Below are 26,717 nucleotides of genomic sequence, written 5' to 3'. Positions count from 1 at the left end.
AGGTCACTGGCCATGCTGTACCTAGGGTACAATGGAAAGTTTGGTCACCCTACCCATGGTGGAACATAGAAGCAAGAGTAGGCCTTTCAGCCCTTTGAGCCTGCTCTGCCATTCAATAAGATCATGGTTGATCTGGTTGTTGTCTCAACTCCACTTTGCCATCTACCCTCTGTCACCTTTGACTCCCCTAAGTATCAAAATTCTGTCTAACTCAGCCTTGAATAAATTCAATGACCCAGCTTCCACTGCTTTCTGGGGAAGAGAATTCCACACACTAATGACCCTTTGAGAAGGAAAAAATTCTCATTTCTATTTTAAACGGTAAACCTCTTATTCTTAAACTGTGTCCTGGGCTTCTCGTCTCTCCCACAAGGTGGAAACATCCTCTTGGTATTGACCCTATCAAATCCCCTCAGGATCTTATATAAATCAATAAGATCACCTTTCATTCCTTTGAACTCCAACAGGCATAGGCCCAACCTGCTCAACCTTTCTCCATAAGATGCCCCTCATCCCAGGAATGAGTCGAGTAAACCTTCTCTGTACTGCTTCTAACACAATTATTTATTTTTTTCAAAAAAGGAGACCAAAACTGTACACAATATTCCAGATGTGGTCTTACCAAGGCCCTGTACAGCTGCAGTAAAACTCCCCTATTATATATTCCATTCCCCTTGCAATAAATGCCAACATTCCAACTGCCTTCCTAATCACTTGCTGTACCTGCACACTAATTTTTTGTGATTCATGTACAAGGACAACCAGATCCCTCTGTACTACCGAGTTCTGCAATCTCTTTCCATTTAAATAAAATACTGCTTTTTTATTATTCCCCCCAAAGTACACAAGTTCACATTTTTCCACATTATACTCCATCTGCCAAATCTTTTGCCCACTCACTCAACATGTCTATATCCCTTTGCAGACTATCTACCTTCTCTTGACAATTTACTTTCTTGCCTATCTTGGTGTCATCGGCAAATTTAGCTACCATGCATTTGATCCCGTCATCCAAATCACTGATGTAGTTTGTAAATAGTTCAGGCCCCAGCACTGATCCCCGTGGCAATCCACTAGTTAGAGCTTATCAAGCCAAAATAGACCCATTTATCCCCCTCTCTGCTGCCTGTTAGCTAACCAATCCTTTGTCTGTGCTAATGTATTACCCCCACACATGATCTTATCTTCTGTAGTAACCTTTGAGATGGCACCTTAACAAATGTCACCTGCAAATCTAGGTACAGCACATCTACAGGTTCCCTTTTATCCAACTTGCTCGTTATTTCCTCAAAACCTCTAATAAATTAGTTAAACACAGGGGAGACGGTGGCGTAGTAGTATTGTGACTGACTAGTAATCCAGAGACCCAGGTTAATGCTTTGGACATCCGGGTTGGAATCTCATCATGACAGATGGTGGAATTTGAATTCAATAAAAATCTGGAATTCAAGTCCAGTGATGACCATTGTTGACTGTCATAAAAAAAAACCATCTGGTTCATTAATGACCTTTAGGGAAGGAAATCTGGACTACATGTGACTCCAGACCCACAGCAATGTGGTTGACTCTGAAATGGCCTAGCAAGCCATTCAGTTGTACGAAACTGCTAAAATGTCAATAAAAAGGATCACGCGGCATCGACCTAGGCACCAGAAACGACAACAGCAAACCCAGCCCTGTCAACATCGCAAAGTCCACCTTACTAAAACCTTGTGGCTTGTGCAAAAATTGGGAGAGCTGTCTTACAGACTAGTCAAGAAACAGGCTGATACTGTCATACTCACAGAATCATATCTTACAGATCATGCTGACCAGTATCACCATGAAATACCCAAGGATGGTGGTGGTGACGGCAGAGGTAGCGGCACAGGGGTATACAGTTGTGAGGCAGCTGCCCTGGGAGTCCTCAACATCGAATCCAGACCCCATGAAGTCTCATAGCATCAGATCAAACATGGACAAGAATACCTCCTGCTGATTACCACTACCATCCCCCCTCAGCTGATGAACCAGCACTCCTCCATGTTGAATACCACTTGGGGAAGCTTTGAGGGTGGCAAGGGGGCAAAATGTACTCTGGGTGGGCGACTTCAATGTCCATCACCAAGAGTGGCTCAGTAGCACCACCACAGACCGAGCTGGCCGAGTCCTTTAGGACCAGCATAACTGCTATATTGGGTCTGCGGCAGGTGGTGAGGGAAACAACAACAGGGAAAAGCATACTTGAACTCATCCTCACCAACCTGCCTGCTGCAGATGCATCTGTTCATGACAGTGTTGGTAGGAATGGCCACTGCACAGTCCTTATGGAGACAAAGTCTTGTCTTCACATTGAGGATACCCTCCATTGTGTTGTGTGGCGCTACCACAGTGCTAAATGGGATAGATTTCAGACAGATCTAGCAACTCAAAACTGGGCAACCATGAGGCGCTGGGGCCATCAGCAGCAGCAGAATTGTACTGAACCACAATCTTGTAACCTCATGGCCCAGCATATCGCCCATTCAACCGTTACCACTGAGCCAGGGGAGCAACCCTGGTTCAATGAAGAGTGCAGGTGGGCATGCCAGGAGCAGCACCAGGCATACTTAAAAATGAGGTGTCAACCTGATGAAGCTACAACACAGGACTACTTGCATGCCCAACAGCATAAGCAGCAAGTGATAGACAGAGCTAAGTGAATCCACAAGCAACAAATCAGACCTAAATTCTGTAGTTCTGCCACATCCAGTTGTAAATGATGGTGGGCAATTTATTAACTCACTGGAGGAGGCGGCTCCACAAGTATCCCCATCCTCAATGATGAGGGAGCCCAGGACATCAGTGCAAAAGATAAGGCTGAAGCATTCGCAACAATCTTCAGCCAGAAATGCTGAGTGGATGATCCATCTCAGCCTCCTCCAGAGGTCCCCGGCATCACGGATGTCAGTCTTCAACCAATTCGATTCACTCCATGTGGTATCAAGAAACAGCTGAAGGCATTGTACACTACAAAAACTACGGGCCCTGACAATGTACTGGCTGAAGACTTGTGCTCCAGAACTTGCCGCGCCCCAAGCTAAGCTGTTCCAGTACAGGTCCAACACAGGCATCTACCCGGCTATGTGGAAATTGCCCAGGCATGTCCTGTACACAAAAAGCAGGACAAATCCAACCAATTACCGCCTCATCAGTCTACACTTGATCATCAGTAAAGTGATGGAAGAGGTCATCAACAGTGCTATCGAGTGGCACTTGGTTAGTCATAACCTGCTCACTGACATTCAGTTTGGGTTCCGCCAGGGTCACTCAGCTCCCGACCTCATTACAGCCTTTGTACAAACATGGACTAAGCTGAACTCCCAAGGTGAGGAGAGAGTGACTGCCTTTTCTCAGTTCCAGGACATCACTGCAGAAGTTCCTCAGGGTAGTGTCCTAGGCCCAACCATCTTCAGCTGCTTCATCAATGACCTTCCTTCCATAAGGTCAGAAGTGGGGATGCTCACTGATGATTACACAATGTTCAGCACCATTTACGACTCCCCAGATACTGAAGCAGTCCAAGCCCAAATGCAGCAAGACCTGGAAAAGTGGCAAGTAACATTCACACCACAGAAGTGCCAGGCAATGACCATCTCCAACAAGAGGGAATCTAACCACAGCCTCTTGACATTCAAAGGCATTACCATCACTGAATTCCCCATTATCAACATCTTGGGGGTTACCATTGATCAGAAACTGAAACGGGCTAGCCATATAAATACTGTGGCTACAAGAGCAGGTCAGAGGCTAGGAATCTTGTGATGAGTTACTCACCTCCTGACTCGCCAAACCCTGTCCACCATCTACAAGGAACAAGTCAGGAGTGTGATGGAATACTCTCCACTTGCCTGGATGAGTGCAGCTCCAACAACACTCAAGAAACTCAACACCATACAGGACAAAGCAGCTCGCTTAATTGACACCACATCCACAGACATTCATTCCCTCCATCACTGACACACAGTGGCAACAGTGTGTACCATCTACAAGATGCACTGTAGGAACTCACCAAGGCTCCTTAGGCAGCACCCTCCAAACCCACAACCACTATCATCTATAAGGACAAGGGCAGCAGGTAGATGGGAACACCACCACCTTGAAGTTCCCCTCCAAGCCATTCACCATTCTGACTTGGAACTATATCGCCGTTGCTTCACTGTCACTGGGTCGAGATCCAGGAACCCCCTCCCTAACAGCACTGTGGGTGTACCTACACCACAGGGACTGCAGTGGTCCAAGAAAGCAACTCACCACCAACTTCTCAAGGGCAATTAAGGATAGGCAATAAATGCTGGCCTAGTGTTTCTTTCAATTTGTTACCATCCTTAACTTCCTTATTCAGCCATGGACGATGCATCCTTCATGCATCCTTCTCAAAGAGTCTTCCTTTTTCACAGGGATAAATCTTTACTGAGAGTTATTAAATATCTCTTTAAAAGTCTGTCAATGCATCTCCACTGTCCTACCTTTTAACCAGTTTCCTAATTCACTTTGGCTAGATCTGCTTTTATACCCTTATAATTATCTTTATTCAGGTTTAGAACACTAGCCTTAGACTCACACTTCTCCCTTTCAAAGTGAACATGAATTTCTATCATGTTATGATCGCTGTCACCTCGGGACTCCTTTACTATGAGGTTATTGATTAATCCTGTCTCATTGCTCAATACCCTGTCGACTCTAGAACATGCTGCTCTATGAAACTGTCCGAAATACACTCTATGAACTCATGTTCCAGGTTACCTATGATAGCTGATATGATAGTTTCAGAAAAGGTCCAGAGGAGAACTACAAATACAATTTCTAGCTTAATGAATCTCAGCTACTCAGACAGGCTCAACATCTGCATAAGAGTAAGAACAGGCTGGATACTCAGCGGTTTGTCTTTTCCCAGAGAGTTGCGATCTTCTGGAATGCGCTACCTGTTGATGTATGGGTGCTGACTCTCCACCTTTGGGGGTACATTTCCTAACTGGGGAGAGATCTCATCATATCGAAGGTACTTGTAGTTAATTCATAGCACATGTGATCATCTGGACTGGTTTCACTCGGCAAAGGAGGTTGGAGAGGAATCTTCCAGCATATTCATTCCCTTATTGGCCTTGGGAATTTTTCTCTGCTTTTTGCCTCTCCAAGGAGATAACATGACTGAAGGGGTGGGGGAGAAGGGTCTGGTGACAATGCTCCAGTCATCATGGGTTGGGGCTTTTCCTGTCCAACAATCCTGAATGGCTCTAATGTGCCCTGATCTAGGAAGACAGGAAGCCTCCAGGCTGAATAGGGGTTTGCTGCTGAGGGAAATCAGAGGCTAGATCCTCAAAAGAGTGGAGCTAAAATCCCCTGTGATTAATACAGACCTTGAAGAATTTTTGTGACTCACTGGGCAGGCTGCTGAGAAATTCATGGAATCTGTTCTATTGTGTCTGCCATTTAACGTGCAGTTTGTGGTGTGTTCAACCACAGTCTGCCTGTAAATTCATGTTTTCCTCATGTTAATTCTGTATGTTAGAACATAAGATAGAGATTATTGACTGTTTGCTTCTTTGACTCTTGTACAGTAAAAATTCTTAAAACCGTGGAATCTTAAGGCTTTATTCATTTTACTAAGTAACTATGATATCAAATTTTGCCTAACTTAAAGAAAAAGTTACTGGTTCCCAACTGGATCGCAACAAAATTGGGATCAAGTCTGGGACTGTAATATTGCTTACATAGCAACATTAAATTAACAAGTGGGCTGTTGAGTTGAATGTTCAGGTGATGCCCGAGGATGCTTTTCCTTTGAATTCATAGAGTCATTATGGTACAGAAGGAGGCCAATCAGCCCATTGAGTTCATACCAGCTCTCTATAGAGCAATCCAATCAGTCGTATCCCCCCACTCTATCCTCAAGTTTATTTCCCTCAAGTGTCCAATCAAACCCACGACCTCGACTACCTTGAAGGACAAGGGCAGCCAAAGCCTGGGAACTACCTGTTCTCCTCCAAGCCACACAGCATCCTGACTTGGAACTATATCACTGTTCCTCCACCGTCACTGGGTCAAAATCTTGGAACTCCCTTGAGTGTACCTATACCACATGGGCTGCAGCAGTTTAAGAAGGCAGCTCACCACCATCTTCTCGAGGACACTTAGGAATGGGCAATAGGCCATTAGGGCAGGCCAAGCCAATAAAAAATAAAATTTCCTTTTGAAATCATTCATCATCTCCTTTTCCACCATCCTCATAGACAGAAAGTTCCAGGTCATCACCACTGACTGCGTAAAAAAGTTCTTCCTCACATCTCCCCTGCATCTCTTGCCCAAACCTTAAATATGTGTTCTCTTATCCTTTGTACCATCTGCTAATAGGAACAGCTTTTCTTTGTTTACCTTATCCAAACCTGTCATAATCATGTGCTCCTCTATCAAATCTCCTTTCTCTAAGGAGAACAACCCTAGATTCTCCTACCTAACCTTATAGCTAAATCCCTCATCCATGGAATCCTGGGAGATCTCCTCTGCACCCGCTCAAGGATGCTCACATCCTTCCTAAAGTGTGGTGACTAGAACTAGGTACCATATTTCTTTATTTGATTATTCTTGTCCCACTCATGCCTCAACATTGGTTCCTTATAAATTTTCTGCCTGCTGTCACAGTACAGCTGTGTACTATAGTTCTGCCATGACAGTGTAGAAATTAAAATGCTCAGTACAATCTCTCAGTGCACACCCTTTCTCTCTCTCATTCTCACATACACAAAGCCTGTTTCCCTGAGATGAGCACTGAGACTTTCCGCTCGTACATCATACAACCAGTCGAATGCTACATATCCATTAGCTTTGTTGTGCCCAATGTCGCGGGCCATTCGGTTCAAAAGTGAAATATCGGAGAGGTGCTTACCTGTAGTTGTGAAACCAGTTGATGACAGTGCTGGTTTTCAGATTCAACTGAGCAGCAAGTTCCTCAATAGTTTTTGGGGATGGATATGGCTTTAGCTGGTAAGCTCGCTTCAAAGCTTCCTTCTCCTCGGGGGCCAACACCACTCTGGGCTTCTTCAAATGAACCTGCGGCTGGGGACTGGCACTTTGACTGTAGTCAAGCCCAGCTACTGAAGAGTCACTGCCATGACCGTCACTCACTGAGCTGTGTCGGCGCTTCATGTAGGCTGAAACAACAAAGTTAAAACTTCCAGTTCAGCTTAAAGTTAAAGAAAATCCACATTTACTTTTTGCTTTGAAGAAAAAAGTATCATCAAGCTGGCATCATTGCTGATAAATGGAACATTCATCTAATTTGAGCACTCATCAAATGCCTCAAGCTTTAAGTCAATTCAGAGGCCTGGAATCTCACCATTAAATTGGCACCAAAGTTATTTAATCAATATCAGATACAAGAAAAGGGGAAGGGCTCATCTTTAAATTTCACAACCAGTGTGCACTCTGTCTCTCCCTCACTCTCATACACAAAGCCTGCTTTCCTGAGATGAACACTGAGAATTGAAACTTCCTGTTCATATATCGCACAACCAGTTAAATGTTGCATATCCACTGACTTGCTGCACCCAGTGCCTTGGGCCATTCATAGCTAAAATGAAATACAGATCAGGCACTCATCTGCGGTTATGAAACCAGGTGCTGTTGGTGAACATAGCAAAATAATGACTACCCAATCTAGATCACTAACTAAACATTGCCAGGGCTACATCTAATCAATCATGTGATAAAATCATTGTTAGGTGCAAGTTATGCTAAACTTCAGTCCTTCTTTACATGGAACAGATTATAGATATTCCTTCATCTTAGCCTTCCATTGCTTCACCATGCTAAAATATCTGGCTTTGAAAACTTGCTTTAGGCTTTATTTTGGATGCAGAAATCATGGAAATGTGAGCTGGTACACAGTGACCAGAGACCAGGGCAAGAAGGCAATTACAAGCAAGAGGACAGCAGTTTTTGCTCATCACTTTTGATGTGCCTAATCAGTTCAAAGTGTTTCTTTTCAAAAGAATGATGAAAACTGAGCAGATATAGGGGAGAGGTTAATCACAGAGGAAACTGCTGAAGAGGTACCTGAAGGCAGGATGAGAATTAGCAAGGAGAAGGGTTCAAATAGAGAAAGGTCCAGGATATGGAAGCATGGGAGCTGAAGGCTCTATAGGGGAGAAAGCAAGGCAGGGGATACTGTGCAGCAAACCAAAACAGGAAGAATCCTATGTATGCTAAGACATGACACAAGAGAAGGTTGCAGGAGTAGAGTCTAGCATGTCATATATTTACTCGACAGGTGATGTTTAGCTGAAATGGCCTTTAGGAAAAAAGTGGCAGGTACCCAGAGACTGCAGAGAAGAGGAGAGTCATAAAGAAAGCAAGAAATATCAGCACATTGGGTGCCTACTAAACACAATCTTGCAAATAATTCCAGGCATAGAATGGTGACTAAATACACAGCTTAGATGTATCTCTGGCAACAAAAGTGTGAGAGGCAGTTACTAGAGATAACTTCAATAGCACCTTCCAAACCCACAACCACTACCATCTAGAAAGACAAGGGTAGCAGGTGGATGGTAACACCACCATCTCTAAGTTCCCCTCCAAGTCACTCACCATCCTGGCTTGGAAATAAATCGCCATTCCTTCACTGTCGCTGGGTCAAAATCCTGGAACTCCCTTCCTAACAGCACTGTGGGTGTACCTACACCACATGGGCTGCAGCGGTTCAAGAAGGCAGCTCACCACCACGTTCTCAAGGACAACTAGGGGTGGGCGATAAATGCTGGCCCAGCCAGTGAAGCCCACATCCCGTGAATGAATACAAAAAAATCTGTGCACTATAACCTAATAATAAACTCTAAACCACACTCAATAAATCTGCAGTGATCACACTTAATCCTTAAGTAAGGCCAGTGCCCTTCAAATGGAATTCATTAAGAGATGCTTCTGTATCATAGGATGCCATATTAATGCAAATATTATCATTCATCAATGCTTTTACATGTACTGGCCATGCCAGATATAAACTTTAAAAAAAATAATTCTGGCAAACCCATCCCTAATTGCCCTCGAGCAAGTGACAGAGAGCCATCTTCTCGAACTGCTGCAGTCCATGTGGTGAAGGTGTTCCCACAGTGCTGATTGGGGGGCAGGCAGGGGGGGTTCAAGGATTTGGAATCAGTGATGTCGTCCTGGTTACGATGGCCTGTGACTTTTTTTAATCCCTTCATAATACTGGATGTCATTAGAAAGGCCAGCATTGATTGCTCATTCCTAATTGTTGATCAGAAGATGGCGGGAAACTTGTAGGTGATAAGTGTTTCCATGCACTTGCTGCACTTGTCCTTCTAGATGGAATAGCAATTTATCATCACCGAAACACCTGTAAAAATCCCACGTAATTAGAAATAGAATTTAATTACTCAGTCTGGTAAAGCAGCGGCCCTGAAGAGCACTGGGAAACTGGCTGAAGGATGGCCTGAGGCTGATTTGAAAGCTTTGTGCATTTCCTTAAGTGACAGTGCACCAATGCAAGAAGCTGCAGGCTCCATTAACATCGACTATATCACTCTGTACAGGGCTATAAAGTGAAAAGTTTTAACCAGAAGCAGGCTGTCCTGAGTGGTTATGTGATGATGAGACGAGACCCAAGTCGTATTAACCTAGGCAGTCACCCATGTCATCTGCTCATAGGCCAGCCCTGCTCAAAAACACATGGTCACATTATTTTACAAATCCTTCCTCCAAACTATCAATAGAAACGCCCCACCCTCCCCAATCCCCAAGAGGTCTGTGGATCCCAGTTTAAGCATCACTGCCTTGCACATGCTACATTACATGTGTGCTATATATTGCATTTTTGGTATGCACGCTGTAACACTCATAATGTGCATGCTATAATGCATGTGCTGCAATACACTCATAACATGTGCATTAAAGCCAATTTGTAACCCAAATACAATCAAATCACAACACATGGGATCTGCAATAAACCTGCATCATTCATATGAACTAAGAAAGGGCTTATAGTTATGATGCAGGGGTCAAATAATTTTTTCTGAAAGCTCTTTATGAGATTTCCTTGAGGGCTACTTTTTGATTTTGGGGGCTTCTTTTTGGTTTTCAGGAGCTCCTTAGATCTAAAGTTTTAAGTTAGAAACCAAACTGTTCTCAAAGCAGAGATTTGTAAACTCTCTCCACACCTCCATTAAAGGGTGTTAAAGAAACAAGAACTTGGTTCAGGGCAGATGGCCAAGAATCCAACAACACAGTTGAGTAGATTCCTTCATTAACCCCTCTGTGCCCATACACAATCCTTTGGCCTACTCTAGTGGCTGATATTAAAGCCTGGCTTCAAGAACTAGAAGGTTGGGCTCTTCTGGATCGATTGGACTCCTAACATTTTCTACATATCAGAACTTTTTTTTTCCTCAAAAGAAAACACACACAATGACAGCCAAAAAAAACATGTACACAGACAGATGCTTCTATAGCAGAAGCATTTAAAGAAAAATCAAAGCGGAACAGAAAAAAATGGGTTCTCCCAACAACATTTTTTCCCTGTCTACTCCAGGTCTCTCTACTTTAAACTTTGCTCACAAAGTAATTTATTGGAAAATATAAAAGAGGAAGAAAACCAGTGGAAAGTACTTAACGTTTTTTCTTTTATATTTGGTTATTGTTTTTCTAGCAGTAGTTTGTCAACTTGAAAGCCAAGCCCAGAAGGAGGGTTTTAGAAGGAAAAATAAGATATTTTTAAAAGAAGTAATTTACATAAATAAACAAACAAAATAAGCTACAAGTCTCTCTCTCTGGCCGAGGCCACCTTCTCCCCCAAGCCTCCCTTCTTCTTCCTCAGTGTCTCTCTTCCTCCCCCTCTCTCCCACACACATTCACTCACTCTTTCTCATAAACACACACACGCTGACTCACTCTCTCTCTCTCTCTAAAACCCTCTCACATTCCCTCTCTCTCACAGATATAGCCAGAGCCACTTTACCTGCACTGGGTCCTGGCCTCCCTCTCTCCTGTTCTGTCTCATGCTGCTGCTCCAGCTCCTCCAAACACAGGTTTCCTTGCCTCCCCACCTTGCTGCTCCTCTGGAGGAGCATCAAGATCAATAGAGAGGGAACCTATGATTGGAGGAGCTGCAGCAGATAGCATAGGAGAGATAGAATCTGTAACTGGAGAAGCAGCTCCACACAGATTCTGTCTCTCCCACACTTGCTCCTCCAATCAAACACTGCACTGTTTTCCCAATCTAAGTAAGATGTCTGCGCCTGCAATTGTTCAACCCCCGACCATGGGGGAGCCATAAATGCAAAGTAATATTGTACGGGGACGACCTTTCTTGAATTTTGCTTTGCTTTCTTGCAGGCTACTTGTGACGTTTCGAGGGGGAATTTGCCTATCATCCCCCTGTATTTTGAACTGCGTTATGATGTCATGGAAATCTGTCTTGTTGCAAGATATTTACATTTTTTACCTGATGTCCAGTTTAATTGCAAGAAAATTAATATATCAAGTTATACTATTACAATGACAATAACTACAGATGACTCAATATTTGAGTGATTATTAGTTAATTTGTTCTTGGGAAGTAGGTAGCATTGGCAAAGCAGTATCTCTGCCCATTACTAGCTTCCCCGGTGGCATTAAATGTCAACAATATGATCAGATGGGGTAGATCTGGCAGGTTCTCTTCCATTAATGAACCAGTCAGGTTTTTATGACACCAGCAGTTTTCCATATTATTTTCCTTCTGCCAGCCCACAAATGATTAGATTTACTGAATTCAATTTCACAACTTGCCACGGTCAGATCTGAACCCACGGCCACCAAGGTAATAACCGGAAAGCCACCCACAGCAAAAACTAAACAATAAAAGCATACAATAACAGCATACATTTAGAGTTAAAACAAAGGTAACATGTAATTCCCACAAATTATTTCTGGCAAAGTTTTTGTTTATGGTAAAGTTTTGCTTCTTTACATTTAAAAGAAAGTAATTCTCCTCCCATTGGATCTTTCCTTAATTCACCATTCCCCTGCAGCCAAGTAAGGTAGTCCCAATTCTGTGCTACAGACTACAGGTTAACTAAGCATCACTTGATGAATAATGTTGAGCTTATATTTCAACTCTTTCTTGGACTCGAACTCAAGTTCTGTCGAAGGGTCACGAGGACTCGAAACGTCAACTCTTTTCTTCTCCGCCGATGCTGCCAGACCTGCTGAGTTTTTCCAGGTAATTCTGTTTTTGTTTTTAATATTGAGCAAATGTCTATCACAACCAGTCCAGTAGGTGGCACTCCCTCACTTCTTAACTCAGTTTTACAAATTAAGGCTGCAATTCACAATGGTCAGGTAAAAATATACATTATACCTGAAAACAAATACATCTGCTCAATGTGTGACTGCCTTTTTTAAACCTACCAAAAAAGAGTTATAACCATCCACTGACTTAAAAACGCACCGATCACTAATTCCCTTTTCACTTGTTTAAAATTTAGAATTGAATTCTTTGCCCCTCGCTGAATACAAAAGGATCATGAAAATGGAATGGATTTTGACTGAGAAGCATTGATGAATGTTCTATTTCAATAATCAGATGCCAGGTTAGAAAAGGGATGGGCTTAATTGCAAAGCCGCGTTGCAAAAGGACATTTAGTGCTTGCACTTACAGTGGCACAATCTTTTCTGCTTGTTCAGAGTATCATCAGCACTAAGTAGCTGCTATGCCAATTAGCTAAAGAGACCACAAGCCTTCAAGCTCAAATTATATCCTCCTATCGACACTCCTGGCAAAAAAGTACTTATTCTTATATGAATATTTAGGAATTCAAAGGTTGTGTTTGAAAACTTCAACAAATTAAAAACTAAATTCGAGCAGTAAAGTCATGGTTAAGGTATACATTTAAATAAGGAACCACTCCCTAGTTGAACAATTTCCTCCTCCCCCACCATCCTTACATCTGGGAAAGCTGGAGTGTCACGTGCCATTAACAGACTCTAGTGACAAGCTTAGAATGGGACTGACGTATATAATTAGTGATTGAGCGTGCCCTTTCCTTGAATAGTGTACATTCCAATTTGGGCCCGAACTATGCTGATTTTGTGCATCATCAGAGAACTTTATTGCTGCATTTATGAACCTAAAAGCCAAAAAGTCCAAGGAAGCAGATGAAATTTAATGGATATTTTCACAAAAATATGAAAAGGCTACCAGTTCATGGCCATAAACAATGGAGAATGCAAAAAGCATATTAAACAGTCTGTGACTTAATATTGTAACAAAGGACTGGTCCACTAAAGTTCAGTTTAAGATGTTGATTCATTTACCTTTCTTTTCCATTCGTTTCATGTCCATCAGCTTCTCAACATTGCTTGGGTCATTGAGCCAGAGCTGCATGCGGACAAAAGGCTCCCTTCCCTTCAGGCTCAGCTTGTGCCAGGGTTTGGGCCGTGCCAGCAGATCAGACACGGAACCTTGTGTCAGGCCAAGGATGGTCTCTCCAAACAGACGTTGGCCTGTTCGTGGGACACAGAAAACAATCAGCCTACTGAGGCACAAAGCTACATTTAACCAGTTATACAAAAACATTTCGCAGTCGTATATTGAAAATCCTTAAATCAAAACAGGACTTCTCTCAGAATTGGGAATAAGGAGATTGTAGTAACTGTTATTTTTATGTGAGCTGCATCTCATTTCCACCATCAGCGTAGGCTAGTAAGTGGCTATGGGAGTAATGACGCCCGCCAAAATAAATAAAATACTAGCTCGAAATGCTCCCTGACACAATGTTTCCTTTGAGTGCTATATCAGTAAAGTAATAGTATAAACATGGGTTGATCAGTCTCTGCAGAAACTTGTTCAGTAACGAAATGAGATTGTATCCTTGCACCATCTCTACTGTCTGTTCTATCCAATATAACTGGATCACCACTACTACCTGTTCCATCCAATATCCCTATCCTACCCAATATCACTGCACCACCAATGCTTCCTGTTTTATCCAATACTACTGCACCACCACTGCTGCCTGTTCTATCCAATATCACTGCACCACCAATGCTGCCTGTCCTATCCAATATCACTGCACTACCATTGCTGCCAGTTCTATCCAATGTCACTGCACCACCAATGCTGCCTGTCCTATCCAATATCACTGCACCACCATTGCCGCCTGTTCTAACCAATATCACTGCAACACTGATGTTGCATGTTCTACCCAAAATCACTGCATCACCATTGCTGTCTGTTCAATCCAATATCACTGCACCACCACTGCACCCTGCTCTAACCATTATCACTGCACCACCAATGCTGCCTGTTCTACCCAATATCACTGGACCACCAATGCTGCCTGTTCCATACAATATCACTGCACCACAATGCTGCCTGTTCTACCCAATATCACTGGACCACCAATGCTGCCTGTTCCATACAATATCACTACAGCACCACTGCTGCCTGATCTATCCAATATCACTGCACGGCCGCTGCTGCCTGTTCTACCCAATATAACTGCACCACCACTGCTGCCTGTTCTACCCAATATCACTGCATCATCATTGCTGTCTGTTCTATCCAATATCACTACACTACCAATGCTGCCTGTTCTACCCAATATCACTGCACTACCATTGCTCCCTGTTATATCCAATATCATTGCACCACCATTGCTGCCTGTCCTATCCAATATCACTGCACCACCATTGCTGCCTGTCCTATCCAATATCACTGCATTACCACTGCTCTTTGTTCTATCCAATATCACTGCACCACCATTGCTGCCTGTCCTATCCAATATCACTGCACCACCAATACTGTCTGTTCTATCCAATATCACTGTACCACCATTGCTGCCTGTCCTATCCAATATCACTGCACTACGACTGCTCCCTGTTCTATCCAATATCACTGTACCACCATTGCTGCCTGTCCTATCCAATATCACTGCACTACGACTGCTCCCTGTTCTATCCAATATCACTACACCACCATTGCTGCCTGTTCTATCCAATACCACTGCACCACCAATGTTGCTTGTTCTACCCAAAATCACTGCTCCAAAATTGTTGCCTGTTCTATCCAATATCACTGCACCACCCATGGTGCCTGTTCTATCCAATATCACCGCACTACCACTGCTTTCTTTTCTATCCAATATCACTGCAATACCACTGCTATCTGTTCCAGTTGATTGAAGACCTGAGTCCTGCAGACTAGCAAATTCACAATGCTTGGATGGGTGTCCAAAGTAAAACCCAATGGTGTCCAAAAACTGGACATTATTTTGAGCAGGCCATGCAAGAAATTTTATATCCTATTAGCTGAGTGAAAAAACCTACTGGCTTATTCAGAGAGTTGCTGCTAAGATTCAATGGCGTGCCAGGCAGTTATCTGCTTCGCGTGCCTGACGTTTCTCATGCTCCGAGAGGTTGGAGTGACACTTGACCCCATCCGACCCAGCTGGCCTGATCTACCCAACCCAACCCCAACCAACCAACCCTATAGGAGCACCCAGCCCATCCCCAATGGCTAATATAATGGATAACTTTGTGCATGTTAAAAAAATAGATGTCTTGACATGATACGTTGCACAGGTTAAAAAAAATAGAAGGTTTGATACAGGTAGTAATAGTGATACACTGTGCAGGGCAACAAAGTTCAAGCAATGTCAAAAAAGCCAGCAGATACCCTAATATGTCAGATCCAGCTTTAACATCAATGGAAAAGGTAGATGAAGAACATTTGTAGGAAATTGTTCCAGGAAGGCTAGAAACTCAAATGTATAGAAAACACTTCAATGTGTATTCTAAAGGAACTCATTTTCTTGATTTCATGTGTGCCCTAGACATTGAAGCAAAGTTCCGACTTATTTTCGAAAACCAACAAGATCCGAAATCCAGCATAGACTTGATTCCGAGGCTGCCAGTTTTGAGGCACTGTACCTGTGTATAATAAATTGATTTACAGTCATAAGAGACATGAAAGGCTAAATCCGATAGTCCATGAAGATGAGTGCGGGGATTGTGATGTGTGATTAATCCATGCCCCTTGACTGTGATACAGGCAAAATGCCAATATATGTTGACTGCTCATCAATTCCTGCGCCTGGCCAGCACTAACTGTTGACTGACTGGATGCATCATCAGGGTATCAATAGTGGAAGTGGATAGCACTACTTTAAAGGGAAAGTGTCTTGGTACTGGCAGTTATGTATGAGTGACTCTGGAATTGAATAGTGGCACAACACGGGAGAGCGAGCTCCATGAGTTTTGGACACTGCACTGGAGGCCTTGATGGAGGGGGTGAAAAGGAAAGTGATGGCCTTTATCCGCAGGGGGCAGAGTCATGCTCAGAAGGCAATGGGAGCTGACAGCCATGGAGCTTAATGCCAGCAGTACGACCCTCAGGATTTGAATGCAGTGTTGCAAAAAGTCCAATGATCTCAAAGAGTGGCCAAGGTCATTGAATGCACCTTCAAATGCTTCTCCCACCAACTGCACCATTGGACTCAGGCTGCTTAATTCACTCCAACCCCATAATTCACTCAACAACAATCTATATCAGGACTCAGTTACTCCACCACAATCTCACATATTTAGCACTGATGCAAGCCTAACGCCCCCATTTCATAGTTGCATCCACTGCCAGCTATTTAACCATCACAGCTACAACACACAAACACATTGCACCACACTTACCGACACACTTCCCTCTCTTTTCCAGGACAAGGTGGTGTGCACTCTGAGGCAGCAGGAGCTAATGGAGGGGTGGCGGGGGTAACTGCCTTTCCTGATCTCCATGCAAGAAACGGTGCTGGCCACTACTGAGACACCAGCTGCTGAAGCTATGGCCAGCGGCAGGCCTGAAATCATAGAAGATAGCAGTAGCCTCATACCTAATTTTCCTTCTCAAAACCCACTGGCCCCTAATCTCACAAATCTCTTCTCATATACATGCTGTACCTCTTAATTTCCCCCTGTCCCCACACTACAAGCTTACTCATGTGCCTTTCCCATTTCAAATGCCAAAACTGTAATGCAGTACTGGCAATGAAGGAATAGTAAGTAGACAGCCAACAATGAAGACACACAGTCACTCAATTTCACACTAGTAACCACCAACTCAGGTAGTGGCACCACGCATAATCTAAAGGATAACATGGAGGTGCAATGTGCACCTGGTGAGATACTGAACATAAGTGAACTGCAGCCAAGGAAGGGGACAAGGATAGTGTAGCTGTCAGTTCGCCAGAGTGCAAGGTTGCATGTGCTCTACTGCAATAGACTCACATAAGCATTTTGATGGGCAGCCTAGAGAAGAACACTAATGGTTATGCACAAAAACTATTTGGTGCATTGGGAAGCCTGCCAGAAAGCCTACAGTCCAATTCAAGGAGCATGAAGAAGTCCCAGTCCAATGTGACACAGGACTTTTCGTTGAGCTTGGAACCCATTCTTTCCAGCATGGAATTGGTGTTCGCACTCTTATGGACCCAACCATGATGCAGCAGTTTCCATTGCAGAATAAGCATCAGCCAACAATCATCAGAGTGCTACAGTGGAAACTCAAGACTGCCAGCATGCAAGCTCAGGCTGATTGCCATCATAGCCGTGGATCAGCATGCAAAGGGGCTTTCAGTGTCACAGCAGTCCAGAAATCTCTTCTAACGTTGCTGAAGTGCAGGCCTGGGGAGTGATTGTGGGTTCATGGAGCATGAACTTGCTGTCCTTTAACAGGAAGACAGCATTTATCCTCTCACCAATGCCACCCTGCCAACACCCTTGCTATTGCTTCCCTGCCATGCTGTCTATGGTGAGATGGTGCACAGCCAGGCCTACAAAGCTCGGAGCTGAAGTCACCTTCCAAGGCCAGTCTCCTCCAATGAAAGTCAGCAGCATTCCACCAACCATGCTGCAGCCATTAGGGTAGCACCAAATAGGAGCACCAGGAAGGCAGGTTTAAAGGGAATGCACAAGGGTGATTACTTTTGTATGTAATATCAAATCATTTAATTTATAAATTTGGTTTGAAATGCTTTGTGGTAGCCTATATTTCTGTATTGTGGCCAAGCGGATGCTGAGATGGTCAATGGCGGAGGAAAGGCAAGATGTGGGACTGTTGGTGAATGGGGAATTACTGGTTTGCAGTCAAATGAGTTCTTCACAAATGCTCAGGCCAGAAACGTTGCCTCTCTCTTCCTCCTCATGCACTTAGTCCTTCTCCTCCTTACTTGATCACTAATAGTTGGTGCACAAGAGGTGTGCAGCATGCAGCAGACACAAAGAACACTGACACTTGTTGTGCTGAGTATTGCAGGGTTCCTCTAGGCAGTAGAAGTGTTGGTCTGCTCTATTATATTTCATGTGGTAGCATGGCTTTAACTGTTAATGCTGCTGTGCACTGGAGTCATCAGATATGCCGCCAACAGGTAGCCCTAGTAGCCAAGTGGCCACCTTTCTGTTTGCCATTGTGGTTCAAATGCAGCTGGCACAGCAGACTGCTGCAGAATGAAGGCATAATGAGTTCTGACTGGATAGTGAGGATTGACCTACATGATTCTCTGCATCTGGTCATTTTCATTTGAGCTTTGACCCGAGTTGACCTGTGGTATCCAAAGAGCAATGTGTGCAGCTTATGGTACCGTGTCATAGGGAAGCCTGCGATCTTGGTGAAACTTCATGCTCACTCCATCTGTTTCTCTCTGACAAGGGATTATGAAATATAGTAAGCTCTCAATGAATATAGAGCATCACTTATGCTACAGGGGATGGCAAACTGCGAGATATTGCATCTATCTCCAGCTCCAGCCTGAAGAAACCAGATGAACAAAAGATCATGGTCGTGGTTACCTTCACAGATACTGGCAGTGCTGTCTTTACCCTGCTCCAATTTTGCACCTATGGTTGCAGCTAGTGGAAGAATTGAGTGAGGACATTCTTACTGAAGTGTAGACATCACAGCCATTCTTTCTTGCTGAGGTTCAGGTAGAAAAATTGCTCCTTGAACACCAAGAGGAGATATGGCCACCTGTTCAGAGCCCTTCTCCCTCTTCTGGCAACTTGTTCTGCTCTGCGTGGCCATTGCCTATTCTCCAAGTCATGCGATATTCTAAGAGGAATTGCGAGTGCACCCATGTCTGAAAAAACTGGTTTCTGTAGAAGCCTTGAAGTCAGCAAAAACCATTTCAGCACCTGCAACACCATTCTCTGTAGACTTTTGCAATTAAAAACTATAGAATTTTAGAATTGAACCAACATCCAGAAGAAATCAATCAGCAACCAATTTGTAAGTAGTAATGACTCCTTTAAATAGTGCCAGTAGGAGTGAAGGTGGGGAGAAAATCCTGCCTGGTACTGAGTGACTGAACTGAAGGTAAAGAGAGTGGCTAGCTGGAGCACTGAGCTGATTTATGTTAAGATCTGTCTGCTCTGCATGCTTCCCGTGGCTGTTTACTGAGCACGCTAACACCCTCACCATCCAGTGCAATAGGTGCCATTTTGAAGATGTGAGGACACTTGTAACATCCAAGGAAAACTGCTGCAAATGCTCCCAATTAAGCGTCTATGATTTATAAGATGAGCTGACGGTGCTTTTACACCACAGTTATATAGCTTGCGTTGCTAGGAAGCAAGAATAGTTGTCAGGTTGGAGGAAGGTGCCACTGGCTTAGTAAATAACATCTGACAAATTACTGAATTTACATCAGCAATTTTGACTGGCATCGGACCAGTTCTCACTGAGTTAGTTAGATTAAAACTGGGGCTATTGTGTTTTTAATTACAAATTTCTTAAACTGAACTAAACTGGCATTATTATTTTAAAATTCAGAATTCCATCTGTGACTTGTGTAATGTACAACAGCAATCAGGGATGTTGATTTCTAAAATTGAGTCTTACCACAGAACTCATTTTAAATAAGAATTGTAACAGTTATGAATAACATTTTACAATTTTTGCTTTTTTGTTTTGTTTAAGTGAGGTTGGATGATGTTACTGTGTCTGAAGGAGTTGCCATACTATGATTATTAGGGTATGGAATTATCAATAATGGAATTTAGCAATGAGTGCAGCGATTACATGCTTAACTGAGCATTGTCTCAGTGTTGGGCTTTGTGGGTTTCCAAAGAAATATTCCCAATGAGATCACTAGTGCTCACTTTCTAAACAAAAGCATTTGAAAAGAAAATACAACCAATGAGTGAAATTAACAAAAGGACGTAAATCCTATCTTTTGTAGCTATTTCACTTGTAAATCACTGTTAGGGATTGACTGCTCGAATTTCACTTTTCTGATATCAACTGGAATGAGAATGGGCAGTTTCTTGAATTGGTTGATTCACTACGCTAGTTTCACATTCAGGCAGCAAGATGAAAAGCTCTCTCAAAAATCAGCTAAGGCATAATTTTACCAATTACACCCCAACGACATACAACAGAAGGGACTTAATTTTTGCCACAGCTGTTTTTAAACTCTGCAATCATTCAATTGTTTGAAGGAAAATAAGTCCAGTGCCAGTCAGTGGGTCATTACCAACCAAATAGGCAATTCAGCTCAACACATCAGACTGAGCAGGTTCGAAAGTAACACCAGACCGGTGCTATTTTAGTGATTTCTCATTAAGAAAACACACATTCAGTGAAATTACCATCTAAATGCAGTGCTTAGTATTTGCCATTAGGAACAGATAGCTATGGCCCTCCAAGAGGATGGATTTTGCAGCATTGTTGGTGCACATGTCAGGATCACTCACTACTGCTAGGATCACCAGGTCTTGCACACAAAAATCGAGACTGACACATTAGTGAAGCACTGAGGTAATGCTGCACTGTTAGAGGTGTTGAGGTATTAAACTGAGGCCCTATCTGCCTGCTCATGTGGAGATAAAAAATCCCATGGCACTATATTAAAGAAGAATAAGGGAGTTAGTCCCAGAGATCTGGCTAATATTTATCCCTCAATCAACTTCACAAAAACAGATTATCTGGTCATTATCACATTGCTGTTTGTGGGAGTTTTGCTGTACACAATTCCGGCTGCTGCATTTTATACATTACAGCAGCGACTACATTTCAAAAGTACTTCATTGGCTGCGAAGTGCTTTGAGACATACTGGTGGACATGAAAGGTGCTATATAAATGCAAGCCTTTTTATTTTCTTTTTGCTGATTATTTGCATTATGTGGAAAAGTTCAAGAAACTGCTTATTTTCTCTTTGACAATTGACTTTGAGGTGACCCAATTACTACTTTCAATGTGATAAAATAAAATCATCAATCATCCAAGAAAATTGTTCACTATGATGAAGGGTTCAAAATAAAGGGTAAAATCTAGGACATTAAGTGTATGGACAGTCAACCAGATGTGTACACATGGAGGGCAACAGAAATGGGTAGGGCAATAGAAACAAATTGCCAAAAAAGGCCATTGAAGCAAACATTATAAGTGCAGTCAGGAAGAAATGAGACATTGTTATAGAGATTGAAAAGGAATCCTGGGGCAAACTGAGAAAAAGAAATGAGTTTATTGGATGAATCTCTTATTGGTGTTCCTAAAAATTCTTACACTCCAAATAAGGTTAAATGTTTACCAGATCACATTTCTTGAAGCAAGCCAGAAAGTTGTGAACTCCTCATGAACTACTTCCAAGTGATCTTTGATCTTAATCTTATTTAAATTTGACTCTGTTTTCAGCACTGGTCACTGCCAAGTGATGAAAACAAAAATTCCCCAACAGAAAAAAAGGGGAAAAGAAAATCTGAAAAGAAAGAACACAAAGGGAGAAATAAAATTATCAAAAGCATCAACAATGCCCTATTCCAAGGCAGCTTTTAGCAAGAACCTGTTACAAACCTCTCATTACCGCCAACACTTTGCTTGTCTCACCAGAAGTAACATTACGTAAATAAAGAAACTCCAGTAGATCAAACTTTACTTACAAAACCGACAATTCTTTCCTGCTTCTCACAATTTTGGAATGAGGTTTGCCTACATTGTAGAGAGCCTACTGCTGTTTTTCTATTGTTCTTAAATGGCTAGATTCAAAGCTGGACTGCTTTTACACATTGTCATTGGTTTAAAAATTTCCTTGCTTTTATTGTGAAGCAGAAAGTGATCAGATGACTAAGCCACTATTTTTAGTTTCTTCTTAATAACCACGTGAACTTCTTTTGACCGGTAATCACTGCGCAGTTTGCATTTTAGATATTATCTGTTCTGAATGTTGATGAGTTCCAGAGGAACTATTTGTAAGTTCCCAGAGATAAAAAGTGTTGGAACAATCTACACAGTACCTTCTCTTTGTTATTTCCTGGGGAATAAACCCTTGTGCAGCTCATGTTTTCACCACATCTTTCATTCATCTGCTGTGGAATCCCTGGGCCCATTGCTATCAGAAGCACATTTCAGTAAGCCAGTGGTATGAGCTGCTGCTAATCATAGCCTAAGGCTGTGTATGGCCCCATTTCCAAGGGGAGCAAATATATTCAGAGCAAGAAAAGAAATTCGAATACAACTTTCCTTGTTTATTTTCATAAAATGTACCACACTGCGCCATCAAATGCACCCTGATTTGCATATAAGTTTCAAAACTGTTAAAGTTCAAGTATTTCTAACATTTCCTTTCATATGTTCATTATTTTCATGCTTTGGTTTTGACTGTACAATTCAATGGCAGATAGCTACACGCAAGTTTGCCCATATATTCAAATACATAAACATATGTAACATAAACAACAGATCTCAATTACCTGCCAGCATTCAGCATCAAACCAAGGAATAAAAATATGCAAATTGAAAAGTAAAATGTTATCAAAATTTACTGTGCCTGTTAGTAACACTAACAGGCTGATAATCTTTTAAATGAAAACCAAATCAACAAAATTGGGATAAATCAGGCACAGCCCCTAATTCAGGTCAGCTGTAAAACCAAGGACAAAAATTTAAAGCAACCTTACAAACTTTAAATCAAAATGTGATTAAAGGGGTCAACAAAACACCCCAGTCCCCGCGGTGCCCACCGAGCATGGATTTTCAGATGAAGTTACATTGTTTCACAGTTTGCCATTGTGAGATTTAAACTCTTGATACTCATTTTGAGTAAACCTGTTTCCATCTGTTTCAGATGAAGTTACATTGTTTCATAGTTTGCCATTGTGAGATTTGAACTCTTGATCATGGGGTTACAAACCCAGTACCATAACCACTTGGCTATGTCGTTTAGTTGTACAGCCTGAATCAATTCACTCAGACAACAATCTCAATTAATGCATTTAATAGGCTCTATCTAAAAGATTCAGGTTTTAAAGGTCTCTGGCAATTAGGAAGGGACAAGTACTCCAGGATGATTCAGAAATTTATATTAATATTTGAGAAGTTTTTCTTAGTGACTTCAACCGTAAGCATTTACCCCTTGTTCAAAAAAGACTAAAAATTTAACTTTTAAACATTTACTCCTTGGTTCTCCTCACAAAGTGTATTTTTTAAAAATGTGTTCATGTGGGCATCACTGGCAAGGCCAGCATTTATTGCCTATCCCTAATTGTCCTTGTTCAGAGGGCATTTAAGAGTCAACCACATTGCTGTGGGTCTGGAGTCACATGTAGGCCAGACCAAGTCCTTCCCTAAAGAACATTAGTGAACCAGATGGGTCTTTATGACAATCAGTAATGGTTCATGGTGATCATAAGACTTTTCATTACAGATTTTTATTGAATTCAAATTTCACCATCTACCGTGGTGGGATTCGAACCCGGATCCCCACAGCATTACCCTTGGCCTCTGCAATACTAGCCCAGTGACTATATCACTATGCCACCATCTCACCCCCAATATAAAGCACAACTGTTATGATGCAGTGATGAGCTGTCCTATACTGACACAGAGGATCACAGATTGGCTTCCTGGTCTTTGTTGGAGCAGTGGTAGAGTGTTATTGTTAGCGTCAGCACCTTTGGGTCATGGAGGGGAAATTAGCCAGCTACCTCCATTGGAGGTTCAAGTACACAAACATTATGGAGGCAGCATCAGACTTGGCTGTGCCAGCTCCCACGGTCGGATAGCCTGCTAACACTCACTTTTGATGTTTACACATGAATTATGGCCGGGGAGCATCTAGCCCCTATTGTACCATCTTTAACAAAGTCACCAGTGGCTTCAATAGGGGAGAAATTGATCCAAATCACAGAACCTCACAGTGCAGAAGAGGCCCTTTGGCCTATCGAGTCTGCACCGACACGTCAGAAACACCTGATCTACCTACCTAATCCCATTTACCAGCACTTGGCCCATAGCTTTGAATGTTATGATGTGCCAAGTGCTCATCCAGGTACTTTTTAAAGGATGTGAGGCAACCCACCTCTACCACCCTCCAAGGCAGCGCATTCCAGACCATCATGACCTTCTGGGTAAAAACATTTTTCCTCACATCCCCCCCTAAACCTCCTGCCCCTCACCTTGAACTTATGTCCCCTCGTGACTGACCCTTCAACTAAGGGGAACAGCTGCTCCCCATCCACCCTGTCCATGCCACCTCTTAATCTTGTACACCTCAATCAGGTCTCCCCTCAGTCTTCTCTGCTCCAACGAAAACAACCCAAGTCTATCCAACCTCTCTTCATAAGTTAAATGTTTCATCCCAGGCAACATCCTGGTGAATCTCCTCTGCACCCCCTCCAGTGCAATCACATCCTTCCTATAACGTGGCGACCAGAACTGCACACAGTATTCCAGCTGTGGCCTCACCGAGGTTCCATACAACTCCAACATGACCTCCCTACTTTTGTAATCTATGCCTCTATTGATAAAGGCAAGAGTCCCAAATCACCACCCCACTAACATGCCCCTCTGCCTTCAGAGATTTATGGACACACACCAAGGTCTATTTGTTCCTCAGAACTTCCTAGTGTCATGCCATTTATTGAATACTTTTTTGTCAAATTACTCCTTCCAAAGTGTACCAGTTCATACTTTTCAGGGTTAAATTCCGTCTACTGCTTGTCTGCCCATTTGACCATCCCGTCTATATCTACCTGTAGCCCATTACACTCAACCTCACTGTTAACCACCCGGCCAATCTTTGTGTCATCACCAAAAAAAAAAGGTGAAGAATACTGACCATCTAGTATTCATAGCTGCTAGAACAGGAGAAATGGATCATCCTGTAGGAAAGGTTGTAGCATAAATGGAGCAAGAACTACAGGTAAAGTGATGGAAGGGGTAATCAACAGTGCTATCAAACAGCCCCTGCTTAGCAATAACCTGCTCAATGATGTTCAGTTTGGGTTCCGCCAGGACCACTTGTAACCTCATTACAGCCTTGGTTCAAACATAGACAAAAGAGCTGAACTCCAGAGGTGAGGTGAGAGCGACTGCCCTTGACATCAAGTCAGCATTTTACTGAGTGTGACATCGAGGAGCTCTGGCAAAACTGGAGTCAATGGGAATCAGGGGGAAATCTCTCCGCTAGTTGGAGTCATACCTAGCACAAAGGAAGATGATTGTGGCTGTTGGAGGTCAATCATCTCAGTTTCAGGACATCACTTCAGGGTTTCACAGGATAGTGTCCTAGATCTAACCATCTTCAGATGCTTCATCAATGACCTTCCTTTCATCATAAGGTCAGAAGTGGGGATGTTCACTGATGATTGCACAATGTTCAGCGCCATTCGTGACTCCTCAGTTACTGAAGTGGTCCATGTCCAAATGCAGCAAGACCTAGATAATATCTAGGCTTGGGTTGACAAGTGGCAAGTAATAAGTGACAAGTCGCACCACACAAGTGCCAGGCAGTGACCATCTCCAAAAAGAGGGAATCTAACCATCGCCCCTTGACATTCAATGACATTACCATCGCTGAATCCCCCACTATCAGCATCCTGGCGGTTACCATTGACCAGAAACTGAACTGAATTAGCCATATAAATACTGTGGCTACAAGAGCAGATCAGAGGCTAGCAATCTTTTGGCGAGTAACTCAGTTGCTGACTCCTCAAAGCCTGTCCACTATCTACAAGGCACAAGTCAGGAGTGTGATAGAATACTCTCCTCTTGTCTGGACGAGTGCAGCTCCAACAACACTCAAGAAGCTTGCATCTTTCTGGACAATGCAGCCTGCTTGATTGGCACCCTTTCCACAAACATTCACTCCCTCTGCCATTGATGAACAGTGACAACAGTGTGTACCATTTACAAGATGCCCTGCAGGAACTCCCCAAGGCTCCTTAGACAGCACCTTCCAAATCCACAATTGCTGCCATTTAGAACTATGGCAGCAAATACATAGGAACACCACCGCCTGGAAATTTCCCTCCAAGTCACTCACCATCCTGACTTGGAAATATATCACCATTCTTTCAATTTCACTGGATCAAAATCTTGGAACTCTCTCCCTAACAGCACCGTGGGTGTCCCTACACCACACACTATTCAAGAAGGCAGCTCACTACTGCTTTCTCAAGGGCAATTAGGGATGGGCAGTAAAATGCTGGCCTAGCCAGTGACATATACATCCCATAAATGAATTTTAAAAAGGAAGCCCTATAGCCAATAACTCTTTTTGAATGGACCCTTAGAATGTTAACACTAGCAGGTTTGCTTGAGGAAATACAGAAAAGGCAGGACAGGATAATGAAGAGAAAACTGGGCAAACGAAGGTGTAGTAAAGAAATAAGGAAAACAATGGTATTAGATGATCTTCTGTGTTGCTGCTCAGGT

General features: G+C 42.9%; 1 protein-coding gene across 7 annotated transcripts in view; it reads right to left on the bottom strand.

Annotated features, from left to right (window-relative positions):
- LOC121282775 (protein CASP-like) overlaps positions 1–26,717 on the bottom strand; it is a 698,867-nt gene that overhangs the window by 152,504 nt on the left and 519,646 nt on the right. For 5 of the 7 annotated variants that reach the window (XM_041196551.1, XM_041196546.1, XM_041196549.1 and 2 more), the window contains 2 exons: positions 13,333–13,521; positions 6,905–7,169 (listed from right to left, as the gene is read on the bottom strand). The exons of 1 other annotated variant lie outside the window; for it this stretch is intronic. In XM_041196551.1, coding sequence (XP_041052485.1) covers positions 6,905–7,169; positions 13,333–13,521 — 454 coding nt within the window. The remainder of the gene's footprint in view (positions 1–6,904; positions 7,170–13,332; positions 13,522–26,717) is intronic. One more of the 7 variants, XM_041196550.1, reaches the window with a different exon arrangement.

The sequence above is a fragment of the Carcharodon carcharias genome, chromosome 10 (assembly GCF_017639515.1).
Source record: "Carcharodon carcharias isolate sCarCar2 chromosome 10, sCarCar2.pri, whole genome shotgun sequence".
Taxonomy (NCBI): domain Eukaryota; kingdom Metazoa; phylum Chordata; class Chondrichthyes; order Lamniformes; family Lamnidae; genus Carcharodon; species Carcharodon carcharias.
Note: the sequence above shows the minus strand (reverse complement) of the source record. Positions and strands in the feature narration are given on the sequence as shown.